We start from the raw sequence: 20,313 nt of genomic DNA, 5'->3' as shown, positions 1-20,313 counted from the left end.
GCCCAAGAGCCCTTTTTTTCCTTGCTCGCCCCTCCGTCTGCATCTGCGTCGCTCCTGCATCGGCCTCGTCCTGGTCGTCCCCACTCGCCCTATTTGGGCACCTTTTTTTTTGTCTCTCTCGGATGACACCATTGATCGCCCACGCATCGCGCCGTCTTTGAAGAACATGGATCGCCGTCGCTCGTCTGCTTCCAATGCCCCGCCGTCGCCGGCAATATCCGCGGTGTCGTCGGTCTCCTCCACCTCGTCGTATTTCTATCCCCATCGGTCATCCAGAGGCGCCGTGGAGATCGATCGGTACTCGACGGCCTCCTTCGTCTCTCTGCCTTTCGACTTGCCCTCCGAGTTTCCCATGCCGTCCGACCCCCAGGCCTGCTTGCCCGCAGGCGAATCGCACGCGGCTGTCCCTGGAGAGGGCGGCCCCGTCGTTGTCGTGGACATCCCCAGCGACGACGTCCCGACTGAGGGCCTGCCGCCCCACGACCCGCTTGCCAACACTGTGTCCCAGTCCCAGCACCCCGCCGACATTCTCCTCCAGCACCATCGCCAAACCCACGCCCAGGTACAGGTGCAGACCCTCTCCCAGCCCGAGCTCCACCCCGCCCATGTCCATCACCTCGATTCCGACGCCGATGCCCTGCACCACCAACCTGCCGACCTGCCTCCCGAGCGGTCCTTCACCAAGAGCTTCACCTCGCCCTATCCCGCAACGGCTGCCTGGACCGATACCACGGCCCTCTCCGACCATGAGGACGAGAACCTGCTCACCGTCAACTCTGTTGGCTCCAACCTCGCCCACCACTTTTATCTCCTGCGCGAGTCCCGCAACGACCATCTCTCGCCCGACCGCCGCACCCCGAATGCCTCGCGCTTGTCGGTGCTGAGCGCCCGCAGCTCCCAGCTCAAGGACGGCATCTCCAAGACCATGTCCACGGCCTACCAGGCCGCACACAAGAGCGGTCTCTTTGGTGAGAGCATGTATCCCAACCCACGCTCTCGGCCCACCAGCCGCGCTCCCAGCCGCTCGGCCAGCCGTTCCGCCAGCCGCCGAACAAGTCCCGCCGACCGAACTCGCAGACGAGCCCGCACAGCGAGCCAGCTCGGCAGTCAGCCCAACAGTCCCACCCACAGCCCCTTCAGCACCCCGCCCAGCAGCCAGCCCAGCAGCCAGCCCGACAGCATGCCCCAGAGCCGGCCCAACAGCCGCCCTTCGTCGATTCGAGCGCATCGGCTGCACCACGCGTCCCGCCCTCGCTCGGCCGCCTCGCTCTCGAGCATCCTGAGCGCCGACGACGTCCAGGTCGACGACCAGATCTCGCCGGCCCAGATCCACGCCATCGAGCTGTTTCAAAAGATCAACCAGCTCTCGCGCTCGCCGTCCGTGCAGTCGGGCCACTCTGTCCGCTCGGTGCACTCCATCGCCGACAGCATTGCCAGCATCCCGCACGTGCGCTTCGACGTCGACGACCGCATCGAGACCGAGGAGTCTGTGTGGCCGACGGGCACGCCCTACCGCAAGTCAGACACCAACGACTTTGTCAAGACGCCCTCGGTCCAGACCATTATCGACGGCGTGCCTCAAATCGACATTGTGAGTGTGCTTGTCGGCGGAGCAGGGGGGGGCAGTGTCCTTGACACATGTCACAGATCGTGCTTGGTCACTCCTGTCTGCATTTGGATGGGGGCGTGTGGCGCATTCCGGTGGTCCATGCCGATACTGCCATTACAATCGCCACTGCCATTACAGTGGTCCTTCCTGACACCACGCTCCTTCCCGCCTCTCCCCCCAGGTCAAGCGCCAGGACTTTCTCATCAAGCTCACCAGAGCCTTCACCAGCTGCGGTGCGCCGTCGCATCGCCTCGAGTATCACCTGCAGCAACTCTCCCAGATCCTCGATGTCCCGAGCGAGTTTGCCGTCCTGCCGGGTATCGTCATGATCTCCTTTGGCCGCGAAGACCATACCTCCAAGACCCACATCGTCAAGACCCCCCAGGGCTTCCACATGGGCAAGCTCACCGACATCAATCGACTCTGCCTGGACGTGGCCGAGTACCGCATCACCATCACCGATGCCTTTGTCAGACTCAACGAGATCCTCACGGCCCCGTCGACGCCGCTGTGGGTGCACTTTATCATCCAGCCCGTCATGGGCAGCACCTTCTGTCTCCTGGGCTTTGGGGGCCGGTGGATCGACGCCGCCATCAGCCTCTTCATGGGCGTCGTCATGGCCGGCTGGATGATGCTTGGCAGCCGCTACCCGAGCGTGACCTACCTCGTCGAGTTCATGAGCTCCTTCACCATCGCCTTCCTCGGCCGCCTGTTCCAGTGGCTGCTGCACATCTACTCGCCCGACACCTGTTTCAACTACATTGCCGTCGTCTTCAGCGGCTTGGCTGTGCTGCTCCCGGTAAGAATCAGCAACGGGTGTGCTGCCGCTGCCCCCGATGTGTACAGCGCGGAACAGCCATGCCAACGTGAAGGCTTTGCCTAGCTTTGCCTGGCCATTGTTTTTTCTGACCCCTTCCATCCCGAATATGGCTCCATTTTCCCTCTGCACACGCAGGGACTCGCCCTGACCAACGCCATGACCGAGCTGTCGACACGAAATATGATTTCGGGCACCGTCAAGACCTTCCAAGCCCTTTTTGTCGCCATGATCATTGGGTGCGTTCCGACTCTGATGGGCAATGGACAGCCTTGCTCGCGATGCCATGGATCTGTCGACCATGGGGTATCCGGGCTCATTGCGAAAACACCCCCTGTGGGCCATGATACGGCCTTGCGGTGTGGGACAAGATGCACATATACAAGCTTCGTACTGACGCCGATGAACCCCTTGATTTCTCTGCCTCTCTCTCTCTCGCCGGATCTCTCCCCCTCCCCCTCGCACAACCAACATCCCCGCTCCAGCTTTGGCATGTCGATGGGATCCGCCGTTGCCATCTTCCAGCCCAACGCCACCAACCAACTCTCGACCCAAGCCATCTGCTCCGAGCCCGTGTCGCCTTACTGGGGCTTCCTCATCTTCCCGCTCCTCACCATCTCGGTCAACATGCTCTTCGAAGCGTACCCGCCGCAGTGGCCCGTCATGTCGCTTGTCAGCGCCCTGGGCTATCTGACCTCGTTCTTCCTCTCCAAGGTCCCGGCTTTCACAGGCCAGAACACCAGCGCCGTGACCGTCGCCTCGGCGATGGTGGTCGGGCTTGGCGGCAACGTTTATGCGCGCATCACGGGCGACGTTGCCGTAGCGCCGATCCTGGCGAGCATCTTCTTGCAGGTGCCCGGCAGCGTCGGCGTGATGAGCTCGCTCGGGTTCTTTGGATCCAACATTATCGACGGCACGACCTTTGCCTTCAAGATGCTCCTCGTTGGCATGTCCATCACCATGGGCTTGTTCATCGCCACCCTGATCGTATGGCCCGTCAAGGGTCCTCGGCTCAAGTACATGACCTTCTGAGCCGCGGTCGCTCAAGAATCCGCAACAAGACCGACCGCCGTGGTTGCTACCGCCACTGCTGCTGCTGATGATGTCGCTGCTCGCGTCATGCCCACCTATACCACTGGAGGCAGCAGGATCATGGGGCCGCTGCGTTTGGCTCTGCTGCTGCCATCATGCCAGTCTTTCATCACTCGACGTTGCTGCCTTCTCTTCGTCTCTTTAGCTCTCTCCGTCACTCCATCTCGACCATCGCCTCTGCTTTTGGTACCGTCATTTTCCTAGAATACGAGCACGACTCTGCTCTGTTTTGCCTGCTGTTCTGCCTTGTCTGCCATTCTATCCTGTCTGTTGTTCTGTTGGCCCGCCCGATCCCAGTTCAATTACGCTATGTGTTTCTCTTTTTTCCTCCCTCATTCGCTCCGCGCACACTATGCTCTATGGTTTCGTATACCGGTTCCCTCTTGCTTCCTCGGCCTGCCATTTGCCGTTAATGTTTCTGCCTGTCGTTAGCACTCAGTGCTTGCTAATGAGTTTGCGCCACTCCACCCCCCCCCATGACGCAGCTTGGTTCTCTTTCTCTCATATTTGGAATCTGCATGGTTCCTATCGTATCGCCATGTATTAGAACCTGTCTGATCCCATCGCACTGGTCCCGTTCAAAGGGTCTGCCCAGACCCCGTCCATTTTTTGGAATCTGCAGTTCCTCCAGCGCACATTCGAGGGGCGAGTGCGGCTCAGTGCACGATACGTCGCTGCGATGCCTTGCGCTTGGTGAGGAAGGCGGGCTGTGGTGGCAAGCTGCCCCCTGCCGACAGAGCCAGCCCGGAGCGTTGGTTTTGGTAGTCGTAGATGGAGTAGTATGTGCGCAGGAAGACGTCTCCCAGAATCCACTGGCCTTTGAGATCGGCTGTTGTGCGGTGGGAGTGCAGTGGGAGGTGAGTCGGTGCTTCCGATACCAGTGCCACGTTCACAGAGAGACATGGGCATCATCGCATCGAAAGTACGGATGTGCTCCAGCTTGGGCGAGGGCACTTTTGCTGAATCAGATACGCCGTCTAACCCACCATCCACATCCATCCATCCTCTCGACACATTCGTATCTTGTTTGCTCCCTGCCCTCGCTCCGCCCCGTCTGGCATCTTGCCCACTTACATGAACCCGAGAACCCGAGGATGCACACGTTGTTGGCCGGATCGTACTGAATGTACTGCTGCGGAGGCACCGAGAAGGATGTGCCGTAGATAACAATCTGGATGGGCGCCAGACCGAAAGCACTGTTGCAACTCAGAAGGTACAGCCGGCTGGTGGGGTCGTAAGTAAGTGGGATTCCAAGGGAGGGCACGATGATCGAGTCAAAGTCGCTTTGAGGGACCACGATCAGAGACGTGCCTGCATTGTGGTTCGGGGCAAGGGGCAGCGGGTGATTGCGATGGCGAGAGGGGAATGAACGCAGGAATGATTGAGTGGATGTCGTTGCGCGGGCCGCAGCACAATCGCCTCGGGCGAGAACGCCCCATATCCTCCAGTCCAAGATACTGTCGCGCTTCTCCATGAAGGACATTCTCTCGCTGCGTTCCAAAGACAATATACAACGATGCGTACCCGTGTCCAATATAGCGACAGCGTTGCTGATGCTCGTTGCGTTGGACTGGATCGTGACCTGGTCCAGGCGGTGGCTCCAGTAGTCAAAGTACTGCTGTCCGTCGCTGATGTAGGGCTGGAGCGGCAGCCATGTGATGCTGCCGGTGTAGTGCCTGCTGTCGTATCCGCCCAGAACGAGCTCGCCGCCAAAGGCATCCACCGAGCCATCCGTCGAGCCGTTGAGCCACACAGAGAACACCGGTTGCGACAGGACACCTTGGCTGATGAGCCCTTGGATGACGGATTGATCCTTGCTGTCAACGCCTGGGATCGAGGCGCCGCAGGAACAGGCGGGACATGTCTGCGCGTGAGGACCAGAAAACGGCAGCGATTCGGCCCCAAGGTATCGGCCGCCGCGACATCCCTTCCCACATCGCTTTACGGCGGCATTGGCGCTGTGACGCACCTTTTCCATCGTTATACGAGAGTCCAATGATTCCATCGATGCCGTACGAGAAGATCGGTGACATGTCTTTATCGACCGAGTATACAGCGCTAAAGGCCTGGTTGCTGGAGGTGAGTCCTTCGATCTGAACCGAGTCCTGTCGTTTGAAGCGCATTCGCCGATGAGACCCAGATGCAACACAAGCCCTTTCTAGCTCTGTCCTCTTGCTCGTTCAACCACCAAGGAACGAGATGCTCGCGAGTACTCACAAAGGAGATGGTCCCATTCGCTTGCCCGAGCCCGTACGTGAGGGTTTCCGTCAGCGATGATGTCGAATAGGTGCTGCTGCTTTGGCTGCTGAAATGGTTTGGTCCATTGCATCTGCTGCACCCCTGAGTCTCGACCCAGAGGCGAGACGATCCGGTGTCCACTTGGACAGAGAACCACTGTTGCGGGGTGCTGTGGTGGCCCAGCGCAGAGGGGGGGAAGTGTGAGTACACTCAGCGCGCATGTTTTCGAGCACACCACGGCATTCTGCTGACGAGACCAAGTTAGTATGCTTGGATCGCGACCAAAGCTCACCCACCCGATTGCCACGGCGATGGAGTACTAGAAAATATGGACAGCGAGAACAGATATCACGGTTCCAGCCAGTCAGATCCAGCCAGTCAGATCCATTCAGTCCGGTCTCGATGGGGCCCTCTCAACTATCGCCACTGTCATTGTCCCCGCTCAAACGTGGCTGTCATTGTTGCTATTGGCCCTTCAGACTCGAACTCACCGCGGAATCACTCGCGTCCGTCAGATACTCAGCAACGGCCCGCGGTTGCAACGACGGCTGGGCGGCCGATCGGGGCTCGTCTTTGTTCAGCCGAGTCCTCCATCGATCGACTGCACGGACAGTGTTGGCTCCAAGGCGGATGTGCAGCGGCTCGTTTGGCCTGGACGCCGTTCTGCTGAGTGGGATCCTACATGATGGCGCATGAGCGAGGGACAAGTAAGTTCGATCGAGGTCCGCGGTGGGAGGGGGGAGGAGGAAAGGGATGCACTGGATTGTGGGAACGGCAATTCACGAGTGGTACTGCAGTTTATACGTCATCATGCATATTTTGATACATGCATTGCGCATACCTGCCAACGCCAACCGTTTGGCTTGCGACTGAAGCTGCGCTGATTCCGGCGAGCAGCAAGATGGTCCCAGAGAGCATGAGAGGCAAATGTGGCGGCTGCAAAACTAGATGGTGTCTCTGGAAGGGGATGGGACGGTGGAGAGCGGAGAAGGAGGGAGGGAAATCGTATATATCCACCAGGGGCGATGGAGATCCATGGGTCCCAAACCCCCTCTTCCCGCGCGGCGGGAGGGGAGCGGGCCGGTCATGGCCTCCAAACCGCGCGCATCATCCGAAACCAATCCCGCTCGATTGGATACAGCCCGCCCGCATTGAAATAGTTACGCGGATGGCATGGATGATGTTGGTTGCTCTTGGCTGCTGTGGGCGTTGGTCTCGGCAACGGCATGCTGCGTCGATTGCGCCTTCGACTGCTCTCCGTTGCTCCTCCGCTCCCTGCCACTCCATTCCCTCCCTTTCTCCTCGGGTCGTTCGCGCTCTCTCCCGCGCTTTCTTCGTTCATAGTCTTTGGCGATGGATGGGTGTGTATTCAGGACCCAGAAAGGTCACCATCTGCGCTCGGGAACGGGCGTCCCGTTTGGGTGTGTGAACGTGAAAGGCGAAGGCAGTTGGCGCGTGCGGCAAACCAAGGAAGGAGGGGTGAGATTCCAGCAAGAGTCAAAGCGGGAGGAGGGGATGGATGAGCGGTACAGAAACTGGATTATGAACAGGCAGCATCGGCGCCAGCTCGACATCGATAGCTGCTGTCGGAAGGACACACGACACTCATATACAAACAACAAAAGCTTACGGAGAGCTGGACATGAAGAAATGGAGGCAAGGATACAAAGAAACGGAAGGTGGCTGGGCTCAAAGGATGGGGCGCGGGAGCAATAGGCGCAAGTTCGGACAGCACCGCGGGAATGAAAAGACGGAACGGATGAGCGGTGCAAGTGCATCAACATGCTTCAGAAGGCGAGAGTCGTCAACGGTTGCTCATCTTGTGGCCCATCCTGTGCTCATCGTGTCGCCACTTGTCCCAGTTGCTCATGCGCTTTCCTTTCGTCTTGGACCATTCAGTTTCCTCGGCCAAACATCATGGACCCGCGCTTCTGCGACTTGAGGCTCGCCTGGATGCCCGGGTTGGCGCGGAGTAGGTTTGCCGACACGCCCGAGAGGTTGACTGCCGGGGGAGTTGTGCTGGATGGGCCGGTGGTCTTGCGTCCGCGCGAGATGGGCAGACCCAGGATGGTGGTCGATTCCTCGGGATCCTCCTCCGAGATGCTGGCATCGTCGCGCCCGGACGAAACAATCGACCGCTGGTCCGGCTCCACAGTCAGCGCCGAGCGCGAGGACGAGGCCGTCGGCGGCCTGGCCGGGTCGCCAGAGTCGTTGGCTCCGTAGTTCATCAGTCCCCGCAGCAAGCCTTTGCCTCCTTCCTTGAGGCTGTTGGTCGAGGTCGGGCCGACCAGGATTTTCGGAGCAGGGGACCGCACCGAGTTCTGACGGGTGGCGCCGGAGAGACTGCGAGACCCTTCCCGTGTGGGCACACGCTCCATTGGGACATTCACATCGAGCGAGTCCACGTCGTTCGTCAAGCTGGCGGTTCTCGAGCCCAGCCGAGGCGACAGGATCGGGCTTTGAGTGCCGGACATGATCGGTCCTGGGAGCTTCTGCGAGCTCGAGGGCGACTGCGCGAGCGTGAGCGTGGTGCTGAAGCTGCCCACGGGGCTGTAGATGTCGTCGGGTGACTTTGCCGGGGAGCTGGCGAGCGGGGTGTCGATGGCCATGTCGCCTTGGTCTTTGTAGCTCTTGCTCAGGATGCTGTAGCCGCCTCCGTTGTCGTGGCTGCCGACGGACGGGAGGGGTTTGATGCCCTCCTGCTGCTTGCGCGAGACGAGTGACTGGAGAATGTCCTGAAGCTCCGAGAAGGACTGGTCGGTGCCGTTTTCGGCGTCGTCGATCCCGAGGCTGTTGGAGAACCGGAACGAGTCGCCGCGAGTCTTGCTGATGCGGAGCGGGGCCGACTCGAACTGGAGCTCAAGCTTGGGCGGCAGCACCGAGGTCTTTTCGTGCGGCTTGAGCGCCTCAAGCTCCTGGGAAAGGGCTTGTTCTGGTTGGCCGTTGCTGGGCTCGCTGCGTCCGCCGACAGCGCCGTCGCTATCGGGTGCGTTGTTGCGGTTGGCGTGGTTGGCGTGGTTGGCGTTGTTGTTGGGCCGTCGAGCCGAGATGGTCTTGGGGGCGTGCGTGGGAGTGGGAGGGAATGGCCTGCCGCCGCCCTCAGCAGCCGCAGCCGCAGCAGCCGCAGGCGCCGATGTGGAAGCGGGGGCTGTGGCCGAGACAATGTCGCTCACGAGCTCTTCGTACATGTCCGCCTGCTCTTCCTCATACCGCTGGTGGACATATTTGAGGTCAACCAGCGTCTTGGTGAAGTGGTCCAGCTTGGCCTGGTCAGCAGCGGTTGCGCCTGAGAGACGGTCGCGGTGGCGCTGGAAGAGCTGGTAGAGCATCTCGGACTCGTGGCGCAGATCGACGGAAAGACGCTCGATAGCGGCAGGGAACGGGCCAAAGTCGGGGTTCTGTGCAGTTGGATAGGACGCAGCAAAGATTGGATCAAGTCAGTTTATGCGGTCCATCGATGACAGTGCTTCGGAGGCAGCAGCGACGTGCGTGGGTAGCATCCCAGGCGGTGGTTTGAGACATCCAACAGAACCCGTACCGAGATGTTATCCAGGAACAGCTCCATGTCCTTGAGATTCTTCTGGACGAACGGATTGACCTATCGGATCCAGCGGCCACCGCACAGGTTTGCAAGGAGTGATTCAGCGAGACGGGGATGATTAGAACGAGCAAGCGATGCGATGCGATGTGATGCGACTGCAGTTCGGAGGCGAGCTGTACCTGGATCATGAAAGCCTCCTTGGCGCCAAAGGTGGAGAGATTGGCCAGGTTCTGGATCACCTTGGCGATGAGCTTGAAGTTGCGCGAAGCAACAGGCGAGGGGATATCGGGCACAAGGCCAAACAGGTTGGGCTGCATGCACAGACAGGCGCAGGGCGGATCAAAGAAAATGGGCTCGCGTGAGCCATGGACATAGTGTAGTGGAGGCAGCTACAATCAAGCAGCGATGGCATACCGAGAGAATGGCTGGCACAATAAGACGCAGGAAGAAGAAACAGTTGACGCCGAGGCGGCTGGTGTTGACGCTGCCGAACTTCTTGAAGACCTCTTCGCGAACATGACTCAGCATCACGACAATTTCTCTGCAAGGGTCGTGAGAAATGTGCGGGTCGGCCGCATGAGCACGCATTCCGCACGAGGATACACTCCGCACGAGCACGCATTCCGTATGACACAGCCCTCGTTCCTTCACCAAGCGCAGGTTCTGTTTCTGGTTGCACACTTCGTGCTTACCTCGGACACAGCATGATGGACTTTTGGATCGCGTCCCAGGTCGCCGAGACGTAGAGGATCAGACGCTTGTAGTTCTTCTTGAGCTCGTCTGCCATCCTGATCGTGGGCGTGTCCTCGACCATGGCTTTGCTGGGATCGACCTCGCACGACTCGGTGCTGTGGTAGATCTGCAGGAACAATGTGCCAAAGATCGACTGGAGGAATCCTCCGGCGAGGCTCTGGACGTATCGGTCGATCGCGACGGTGGTGAGCGAGTTGCCGCGGAAGAGCGTCGACGTCTCCTTGGACTTTGAGATTTCTTCCACAAGCAGTGCCTTGAGGCCCTCCTCCGACTTGCCGACGGCTTCGAGGAAGCGCATCACAACCATGGGCAGGTCTTCTTTCTGGAAGAGGATGTTTCCGAGGGCCTTGATGCATGTGAACTCGGGCTCGGTGGTTTCCTGTGCAAGGAGAGGTGCGCAGTCCAGGTCAGAGGACAGGCGAAGAGCGAGGTTCGAACAGGACTGGATGCTCGGTTGCCCTCGAGCGGTACCTGGATAAACTGGCGGTATTCTTCCACAGGGATCACGTTTTCGGTCTGGGTGGATTGGCAATCGTATCGTCTGTGTCAGTGAGCTAGATCGCTGGAATTCACCAGCATCCCAGATTGACCATGGCATCGCTGTCCATCCGAGTGGCGAGCCGGATGATTCGAAGGAAGGATGCTCGAACGGCGCAGCACGCGCGCCGGAACTTACCCAGAGCTGGAAGGCGACTCTCATCGAACCGGGCCGCTCGCTGGTGCCATAGTCGGGGAAGGTCTTGATGGGATACCACTCCTCGACGCGGCGCTCCGTCGGAAGGTCCTTCAGATTGACGCTAATATAGCCTGTGAAGGCCGAGAAAGCCGAGAAAGATGCATGAGACCTCTGCTTGCTGTGTGTTTCTACGCTGGCAATGTTGACGACACTCCTGGTCGCATTCGCCTCAGGTTCGCTGATCCCCAGCGACTAAAAGCGAGGGCCGGCCGCGTTGACTGATGCCACAGTTCGTACGAGACATGCGCGGCTGTGGCGGGACAAGTCTCTCTCCATTCTTACCGATCAACTCGTCATTCATGAGGGGAACATGCCCAAAGAGTGCGATGCGGACCTTGGAGTGGTGGCAAGGGAAGTCGCTGGAAAAGGAGAAGATGGCGGTGGAAAGCGAGTCGATACCAAAGATAAGTCCATCTGATGCTTCTGCAGGTCTGGGACGCGGCCCTTATGAGAAGCATAGTCACCGACGCACCGACACACCGACACGCCGACACGCGACTCACTAGAACTGGAAGGTCTCGCCCCAGAAGGGTGTGGTGCCTTGCTTGATGGTCGTCCGGGCTTGTCGCACATCGTCGAGCAGGACGATACAGTAGGGCTGAGCTTTCTCCCGGGTGACGTTGCGGCCGAGGGGCAGGTCTCGGACCTCCATCACCCACACTTGGAGAGTTTGCAAAGCGCGCGCCATCAGCGGCTTGGGCTGGTGGAGCAGGCTGAGCTCCTCGTTCGGGGCAATCGAGTTGGGGTCGTCGGGAATGTAGCCATACAGGCCAGCACACGGGTCACAGCAGTACATGATGCGCTTGAACGAGGCCAGCCATGCCTGCTGCTGCTTCGGGCTGGACAGGCGGAAGCTGATGGTCTGTGAGCCCGTTCGGTGCTTGTAGATGATCTGGACAACATTCTTGCAGTCAAAGAAACTCTCGTGCACGCTGTATGCGTATGCGGGCCGCAAGTCGATCACGTCTCGGGCCTTGACTGCCTGGAGAGTCGCAAAAAACCCAGATCAGCATCGCGATGTTGGCACAAGACCGGGGCGACCCCGCCGAGGAGCGGTCGGTGGGAGTGTATATGCGAAGAAGGATGCTGCTTCCACGGTGCGCGAATGTCCCACCTCTTCCGATTTGAAGATGTAGAGCATTCTCCGCTCCAAGCTAATGACGGCATAGACTTGCTTCCAGCCAAATCGCGACTCGCCGCGCTTGTAGTCCACATAGTCGGCCTTGAAATGGTCCAACTCCTTCGGCGTGATTTTGAGCAGCACCTGGTCGATCTCATCGCCGAGGCTCTAATGGCGCAAATCAATCACAGCAGCCGCGTGAGAGAACGGCGGTCATGTGTGGAGTGAGCAAGCAAATCTGGAGTGGGCAAGTATATGGAGTGGAAACGGGCTGGTGTTGGGCGGGCTTACATAGTTATCGACAAATTGCTGAACGTCATCGGCGACGTCAATATCCATGATCTGCTCCTCGAGCGCGTTGGACAGATACATGCACTGCATCACGAGCTTCTTCTCGAGCTGGCTGTAGTTGATCATGCAGTTCTTGACCGTCAGGCATCGCTCTTCTTCGCGGAACCGCAGATCCTGTGACCCGAGGCGGTGGTGAGGACAGGGGTGAGGACAGGGGTGGAGGCTAACGGGAGCTGACCTGGATACGCAGCCACCAGAGATGGGGAGTGCGAGCATCGACTTACCTCGTGGATGGCGGGAATAAGCTTGTTGTGGTACTCATCCTGGGTCTTTTTGAACAGCTCCTCGCAGGCGTTGAGGTTGTCGAGGGCGGCGTTGGCTTTTTTCTGGAGTCCCAGGACCTTGTTTGTGGTCTGCGGCGATACGGCGATACGGCGATACGGCGAGGCGGTGAGGCGGCGAGGCGGGAATCAGGCTCGGTGCGTGGCAAAGGCGTTGGCGTTTCTCGGACGGAGGCGTTGGCGGGAGAGGGGAGAGCACTCACCTTCTCGAGATCCTTCAGCCGAGTGGATGGCTGCGACGACATCAGTTGGTGCTGGTTGCCAGCCTCGACGGCGGCGGTCTGACAGAGCTCGTAATCCTTCCGGGTCTGCGCGGGATGAAGGCGGGTTAGGTTAGCAGAGAGGGTGGGTCTTGGCCAGGGAGCACGGCGGATGCAGCTGGGCAGGGGCGACGGTTACCCTCTTCAGGTTCATGTAGACATCCTGCATGTATTTGGTGTAGTCGTAGCTCTTGTCAACTTGCTGCAGGCGTGGCGGCAGAGACGGAGACGGGAGGCATGCACAGCGGCGATTGAGCGAGAGTGTTAGAAGAGTCTTGGCATGTGCCAACAGCAACAGTTGCCACAATGGGGGGCGGATGCGGATGAGGGCGGGAAACGAGGCAAGCGACGAGGGAGGAGGCGTGGGCTGGCGGCTGTGCTGGCGGCCGGCGAGATGCGGCGGACGGAGGTGTCAGGACGTACTGCTTTGCGCTGGAGCTCCATCTCCTTGATGATATTGGTGTAGGGGTCGATAAGGGTGGCCTGCAGATTGGATGCAAATAGCCGCTGGAGTGGGGGGTGGTTGAAGGCAGGTTGGTAAGAGCGGACACATCTAAGTGTTGGTCACAGAGCGAGCGAGTCGAGGCAGCACATACATGGTATTCGCTCAGCTCTTCGTTGGCCGCAACCAGGTCGTGGAAGATTCGCCAGATATCGCTGGAGAGAGGGCCATGGATTCGTTCGGAGCAGAGGAAACACAGCAGCAAGTCAGACGGTGGCGGCGACAGAGAATACTGGAGGGGACAGAGAAGAGGCAAAGGCTGCAGCACAGAGAGTGGAGCAGGCCACACCAAGTGCTGCAACAGCAGGTCGAAAGACAACATGGCCGGAGTGTACAGCGACAGCCGGATGATGCCGAACAGCAGGCGCCGCAGCAGACACATGGGAGGAAGATGTGCATACGTTTTCATGAGATGATCCATCTGGGACGGGTTGGAACTGAGGTTTGGCGGCGGAGCCAGCTTGGGAGCCGATTGGCCGAGTTTGGCTGGATGTCGAAGAGGGGGGGGGTGAAAGAACATGGTCAGTGGGGCGGAGAGGTATGGGGCTCGCACAGATAGGGACGATGGCTTGGGAGACAGACAGGATCCGGCGAGGCCACAGAGGCCGCCGAGGCCACCGAGGACACCGAGGCCGAAGGGGGACGGTGGAGAAACTCAGACAGCCGATACGGCTGGCACTGCGGCAGATGTGTGCAAGAGATAGATGCATCCAAGAGTCCCAGAGGGAGTCCGCAACAGACACGATGCGATCGCCTTGCAGATCGAGGCTGGGGGTTAGCAGTCACCTAGTGCTCGGGAGTATTCGAGTTCTATCGCCTGGCGACGCTGCAGATAGGCAACGACGTTACGGCACTGGCGGATCGAGTCCTCGCAGTACTTGAAAGCATTCTCAAAGGACATGTTTGGGGCGAGAGCGAGGGAGGCCGTGGTGGCAACGACAGCGGTCTCGAGAATCTAGAGGCAGTTGTGAGGGACTCCAGGGTTGGAGAGTTGCAGAGGCAGCCGACTGGTGATGGTGTTCGTGTTGGTGGATGTGTTGGAGTTGATGTTGGCGGTGGCCCGTCAGGAGAGCAGGATTGATGAGCCAGAAGCAGGAGCAGCCCGGGGGGCAAACGCAAAAGCAAGACAAAAGCGGCCAAGTGCAAACGCAAACGCAGCGGCAAACGCAACAGCAACGCAGGCGGAAGCAAGAAGAGAAAGGCCCTGGGACAGACCGAGGATGCAGGGAATACGCCGCGGACTTGGGCGAGACCAGCAGGCGAGGCGTTGGGCTCGCTGGGCTGTGGGAGAAGGACACTGGGCCCGAGCAGGCGCAAGATGGCGATGGGAACCGAGAGGGCGAAGGCGGGCAGATGACCCGGGGCACACAGGACGGGGCTCAGAGGACGGCGGTGGGCGGGGGCGACAAGGCCGCGGCGGCTTTCATGGCCCTGCAAGGCGCCTATATCGGGCAGGCGGCCACCGCCACAAAGCGCGGCAGTGCTGTGCCCGCGCAGTGGGACGCCCGGCTGCGCTGTCTGTGTGGAAGCAGGATATGATGTGAGCCAATATACAAAGTGCATGGAATGGTGTGAGCCAATATACAAATTGCACGATATACCGTGGGCGAATGGATTATGCAATGTACAAAGTGCGCGATATACTGCAAGTGAATCTGCATAGTGCGCGTCAAGCGACACTGCTTGAACTGCACTCACACAGTCGACCGCACTCCACTGTCGCATCCCGCGTCGCGCACACCCTCGCACCGCTGTCCAGGGCAATGAACACAACCGCGTGCGTGTTCTGGCTCTCCGCAGCGCCACAGCTGCCCTCAACAGACACAACGGCGCAACAGAACACTGCAGCACAGGGACGCGCCCGTGCAACGCCCGTGCAACGCCTGCCGCGCACACTGTATCCCCGGCGCGTCCGCCCATCCACACCCCGGAACAAGGTCCACCCCCTCGAGTCGCGGCTGCTGCTTGTCGACGGTCATGCTCTGCATGCGGCGTTTGTCTCTTGCCTCTTGCTCTGCTCTCTGCATCATCCTCCGCAAACACATCCTTGCCAATGCATCATGTCGCGATTCCCACGCTGCATGCGGCCATGACCACGAGCCCTCATGCATTTCCCTCGCTGCCATCTGACGCCGCGGTGCGGCTATATGGTGCATTGCTCCCGGTCATGTGTGCGATGGAACGAACAACATCCGTGTTCAGAGGCAAGGTCTCAGGTCTCAAGCCTCAAGTGCCGTGCACCGAGCTGCAAGTACCATCTGCATCATGCCACAGGCCCCGCCTCGCTCGTCTGCTACGGCAGCGATATCAGCGATCCAGACCGCTGTCCACCCCCGTTCTCGCGGTCCTGTGCCGGCTCTGGGACCATGTGTCCCCCGTCTTCGAGCCCCATTCTGTTGTCTCGTTGTGAGTCCGTCCGCTTCGGCGTGCCGTATTCGCTGCCGTTGCGCTCCGTCACGACCGGCTGGATCTCTCCGAGTCTCCGGCTCGATGTCGAGAAACTGCTCATCCCGCGCAGATACGGCATGCCGGCATTCTCTCGTCCGCCGCTGCTCTTGGGGCTCATCGGCACGAGTAGTGGTATCGAAGGCTGCGTCGTCACAGGCGGTATGGCCAACGGAGGCGGAAGCACCGGCAGCGGCGTGATTGGCCGACTGCTGGGCAGACTGCCACATCCCGCCGAGCCGGCTCCCGATCCGCTGCCGCCAGGGTTGTAAGACTTTGCCCGTCGCTTCCACAGGCTGCCAAATCCGCCAGTCGAGTTGCCGTTGGCCGAGGTCAGGCTCTCGACCGAAGGTGAGATCTGGATCGAGCTGTTGCTGAAATGCGCCCCGGATGGCAGCAGTCCGTTTCGCCCGAGCGTGCCGCCACGCTGCGACATCACCGGGGTCGAGTGGTGGAACGACTTTTGCTTTTGCGGTAACCGGCCCTGCGATTCGCTGAGCACTTGCCCGTTCGAGTTGCGCTTGCCTCGCAGCTTGTTCATGATCTGCACGCCGTCACCGTATCAATAAGAAAAGCAGAGGGCAAACCGATGAGCCCAAGGTTCTGGGAGTAACTCTATCCGTGACTACCGGCCTGTGCTGCCTCACACCACGACTGCTTCTCAAGGAACCCTGCCCACCAGCTCTGCCTGACAAGCAACCACGACATTGCACGGCATTGCACGGCATTGCACGGCATTGCACGGCATCCCACGTCACTGTGCTGCAGACCCGCTCGACGCACCTTGGTCACAAACGTCACAGACGGATTGACTGCATTCTCAATCTCCTCCTCCGTGACTGGATCGAACTGACAGTTTTCCTCCGTCGTCATCATCGGGAGGTCCCCGGATTTGGTCACCCACGGATGGTCACGTATCTCCTTGAGTGTAATGCGGGCGCCGGGGTCCTTCTGGAGCATCTGGGTGAGCAGATCCTGGAGATCCTTTGAGCAGTAGTGGCTCGAGATCACGGGCGGATCGTTGACGATCTTGCCGTACAGCTGGAGCACATTGTCGTCCTCCCACGGGCAGTATCCGTGCACAAAGCAGAACAGCGTGACCCCGAGCGACCAAATGTCGACGGCCTTGCCGCTGATTTCTCGGGTTTCGGCTGGAAGAGACCAGAGCCCACATTGTCCAGAGGGACACATTTGATGTTGCGCAAAGAGCATGTCGCATTCATCATCCCGAGAAGCGGCCACCAATTCGCGGAACCGAGATACGTCATGAGGTCAGTGAAGCAGGCCTCGGACTTTCCCCAACGCTTTCTCCCACCACATATCGACCACTCCATGCGCGCTCGTCGCCCCAAGTGCATCGATTCGGCCCAAGGGCCCTGATTCGCGCCAGTCCCTATCGCCCAGTCAGCCCGCCTTCTCTCCACAATCGACTTACGCATGCATGCCTCAGGAGAAGTAAACAGCGGCGAGGCATTTTTCTGATCCAGGACAACATCTTCTTCGTCGTCGCCGCCCCCGCTGTCCATGCACATGTACGAGATGCCAAAGTCCGAGATCTGTAGCGTCATATCGGCCCGGAGTAGCAAGTTCTCGGGCTTCAGGTCCCGATGAATGATCTTGAGAAAATGCACTGCCATGCGACCAAAGTACCAGATACCGTAAATGATCGCACACGGTCAGTGCCGTTGTTCTCCGTGCGCTTCAACACACGATGCAGCAGCCATGACGCCGCACGAGTGCAGCTTCGGATACATACAGTACTCGAGTCCAAGCACCACGTCGCGGAACAACTCCCGCGCCAGATTCTCGGCGAACGGTCGCACTCGGCTGTTGACGGCCATGTGCATGATCGGCCCGTACTCGCAGAGGTCAAAGACTGCGTCGGATCAATCGAGTTGGATGGAGACGTCGGCAATGATTATCGATAGTGTCGGGTCGTTGGCGATTCGGAGATACCAGCAGTTGTCCAGACGCGGCGAGTGGGCGGGAAAGCATGTCGATATCTGCAGTCAGTATCCGTCGGCTGCCGAGACTCGCAAATGCAGCAATCGAGTCATGTCAGCCACATCCGCCGATCGAGGCAGGAACACTGCAAGAACTTCCTCTCCTCCCCTGGCTCTTGCCTCGCAGTCACTACAGCTCAAGTCAGACACACCCTCGCTTTGCCGGCCGTACTTAGATACAGATTGTCCTCCTTCTGGTCGTCAAGCACCTCCACAAGTCCGTTGATGTTGTTGTGCTTTGATATCTTCTTCAGAATGGCAATCTCTTGCCGCACAGTGGCCAGAGCGGCATCTTGCTGGACAGTGCCGCCTGGGGTGCTGCAGCCGCCGAGGCCGCCACCTTGCCATCGGAACTTTTTCCGCAGCCGCAGCTTCGAGATGATTTTGCAGGCATAGAACCGTGAGTCTTCTTCGCTACGGCAGAGCATTACCCGCCCGTACGCACCCGAGCCGATCTCGCGATAGATGTGGTACTGGTTGACGCGGCCCTGGGTAGACTCGGGTGCCTCGGCCTGGGTCGAGGACGGGCTTGAGATCGGCGAGGAGGCGCTGATGGTCGAGAGGTTGTTGAGGCTCGGGGATGGGGTCGACGGCAAGTTTGGGCTGAGCAGACCGCGGATTTCCTGGGGTGGGAAGACCGACGGCGCCTCGATCTTGGCGTAGATCACCGATGTCTCGACGATCTTGCGGCCGAACCCGGTGTTGCGTCGGTATCCTTCCCGTCCAAGCGTGCTCAGGTTGGATCCCATCGACCTTGATCGGCGATGGCTGAGTGGGACACCGCCCTCGCTGCCCGTCCGCGGAGGTTGCAGGAGACCCGAGCCGGCTGGGAAGCTGGGCTGCAGAGGCGACAGGTTGCCCCTGAACGGCGAGCCCGAGCTGCTCACAAAGCCATCGGGGCACGACTTGGACAGGCTCACTCCCGCGTATCCCTCGGGGATATCATCAGTCGAATGCCGGCGCACGACCGGCGGCAGCACAAACAGTCTGTCGCCGGGCGACACCGGGAGCGCATCGCAGCGTCCGGGGATGCTGACCGGGGTAGCTGCATGGAGAGCGGCCGAGTTGCTCACCGTACGAGTTCGGGGCATCGTCGCGCTGTTCCCAAAGTCGTCCCTGTCGGCGTGCTCGGTCGGGTGGAAGACTCGCGAGGAGAACCTGAGGACGTTGCCAAACATGCTTGGAAACGATACCTTGCGCATCGACGACGGCGTCGGATACGAGTCGGTGAGCGGGCTGCCTGGAGATGCGTGGTTCCGTCGGCCGTCGTGGACATCCTGGCTAGGTGGGTAGCTGGGTGGGATCGGGACTGTGAGAATGGTCCCGCGAGGCGACATGTGCACGCCGTGGTGCTCCGGCTGCGTGGCGATCCGGGCAAGACTCAGCGGATCCAGGCTCTCGATCGGCGGATAGAGATGGTCGTATGCCTCGGACCCTGACCGGGCCTTGGGTACGCTGGGCCGAGTATCGCTCGGCTCGTTAGCCTTGGAGACGCTGGGCTGGAGGTCCTCAACAGCCTCTGCAGCTTCGGACATGTACACCGAATCGAGCGCCAGCAGAGGGTTCTTTCGTCCTGAGGCCACAGCAAGAGATGTCGATGCTGCAGCCGCAGTTGCACTCTTTGCCACACCTGCCGCCGAGTCCACTGCTGCAGATGTGGGAAAGGGAGTCTCCGACCGAGTTGTATCGTCTGAACTCGTGCTTGGGGCCTCGATGCTGAAGGAATACAGATCCTCGGTCTCGATGCTGTTGCTTCCCACACGAGACGAGTTGGATTGTGTGTCGGACCGCTGGCTGGCTTCCTCCGGTCGCAGGATGCGTATCTTGATGCCGGCACAGCTGGTCCGGGCAAGGGAAAGAGTTCCCACGCCTTCCGTAGCGTCCAACTGGCTGCTGGTGCGCTCGGTCTCGCTGCGTCCAACCGAGAGCGAGTCGGTGGTCCCGTAGCTCGACATGATCGACAGCGTCAGGCCCGACGAGTCCATCCGCCGCTGGGGCGGAATACTGGCCGAGTCGAGTCCGGTTGTGCTGGTTGAGTCGAGTCCGTTCGAGGTGGCCGAGTCCGTTGGATCGGCAAGCGGCTCGGGCCGCTGGTGTGGCAGCTCCCACTGCCGTCTAGGGCTCTTGTAATTGCTGGCATCGTCGGCGTCAGTGCCGGCATCGCCATAGTTGCTGTCCTTGCTGTTGCCGACACAGCCGCTGGCGCCGTTGTCGTCCTCGGCACTGTCGAGATCGAATTGGGTGGCCGACTGCTGCGTCTCGGGTAGATCATCAATGTCGGTGGGTTCGGCTCGGTTGCGGATCCAATTCTTGACCCTGCCGAGCCTCCGCGGACCCGGCTCGCTTCTGCGCTTGTCGCCCGAGGGCGCCAGGCGAACGATCTGCTCCGGATCGACCTTCTCTGGTCGCGGAGACGAGAGTGTCGGCGTCGATGACCTCGAGGTGCGAGATTCGTTGCTGCTGCTATTGCCGCCGCCGGCGCCTTTGCCAAACTGATGCAGGAGCATATCCAGCATGCCCTCGAGAACTCCGCGCGGCGACGTTCGGCCGTCGCTCCGGCTGGAC

General features: G+C 59.9%; 4 protein-coding genes across 4 annotated transcripts; 1 reads left to right on the top strand and 3 right to left on the bottom strand.

The window, feature by feature from the left end:
- The first annotated feature begins 5 nt into the window (after window positions 1–5).
- Window positions 6–3,711, top strand: BJ171DRAFT_229364 (uncharacterized protein). Its single transcript, XM_053106541.1, has 4 exons — window positions 6–1,591; window positions 1,791–2,408; window positions 2,565–2,665; window positions 2,912–3,711. Exons 1-4 carry the CDS (start codon window positions 167–169, stop codon window positions 3,456–3,458), a joined length of 2,691 nt encoding a protein of 896 aa, XP_052962847.1. The 5' UTR covers window positions 6–166; the 3' UTR covers window positions 3,459–3,711.
- A 463-nt stretch (window positions 3,712–4,174) lies between these two features.
- Window positions 4,175–6,674, bottom strand: BJ171DRAFT_478129 (aspartic peptidase domain-containing protein; the record flags this gene model as incomplete). Its single annotated transcript, XM_053108901.1, has 8 exons — window positions 4,175–4,347; window positions 4,593–4,829; window positions 5,043–5,345; window positions 5,488–5,623; window positions 5,736–5,912; window positions 6,049–6,075; window positions 6,248–6,407; window positions 6,598–6,674. The coding sequence occupies 8 exons, from the start codon at window positions 6,672–6,674 to the stop codon at window positions 4,175–4,177; spliced, it is 1,290 nt and encodes a 429-aa protein (XP_052962846.1).
- An 887-nt stretch (window positions 6,675–7,561) lies between these two features.
- BJ171DRAFT_229349 (uncharacterized protein) lies at window positions 7,562–14,290 on the bottom strand. Its single transcript, XM_053106540.1, has 18 exons — window positions 14,087–14,290; window positions 13,702–13,786; window positions 13,395–13,455; window positions 13,222–13,305; window positions 12,938–13,000; window positions 12,742–12,846; window positions 12,482–12,610; window positions 12,198–12,371; window positions 11,901–12,074; window positions 11,290–11,768; window positions 11,069–11,145; window positions 10,727–10,857; window positions 10,522–10,566; window positions 9,990–10,429; window positions 9,712–9,838; window positions 9,477–9,608; window positions 9,295–9,354; window positions 7,562–9,154 (listed from the first exon to the last, which is right to left on the bottom strand). Exons 1-18 carry the CDS (start codon window positions 14,199–14,201, stop codon window positions 7,652–7,654), a joined length of 3,984 nt encoding a protein of 1,327 aa, XP_052962845.1. The 5' UTR covers window positions 14,202–14,290; the 3' UTR covers window positions 7,562–7,651.
- Window positions 14,291–15,478: 1,188 nt separating this feature from the next.
- On the bottom strand, window positions 15,479–18,497 carry BJ171DRAFT_463161 (kinase-like domain-containing protein; the record flags this gene model as incomplete). Its single annotated transcript, XM_053108532.1, has 6 exons — window positions 15,479–16,289; window positions 16,529–16,896; window positions 17,181–17,375; window positions 17,502–17,621; window positions 17,921–18,297; window positions 18,391–18,497. The coding sequence occupies 6 exons, from the start codon at window positions 18,495–18,497 to the stop codon at window positions 15,594–15,596; spliced, it is 1,863 nt and encodes a 620-aa protein (XP_052962844.1). The 3' UTR covers window positions 15,479–15,593.
- Between the last annotated feature and the right edge of the window lie 1,816 nt (window positions 18,498–20,313).

Source organism: Polychytrium aggregatum, assembly GCF_025602895.1.
Source record: "Polychytrium aggregatum strain JEL109 chromosome Unknown BJ171scaffold_47, whole genome shotgun sequence".
NCBI lineage: Eukaryota > Fungi > Chytridiomycota > Chytridiomycetes > Polychytriales > Polychytrium > Polychytrium aggregatum.
This window is presented reverse-complemented; position numbering and strand designations above follow the sequence as displayed.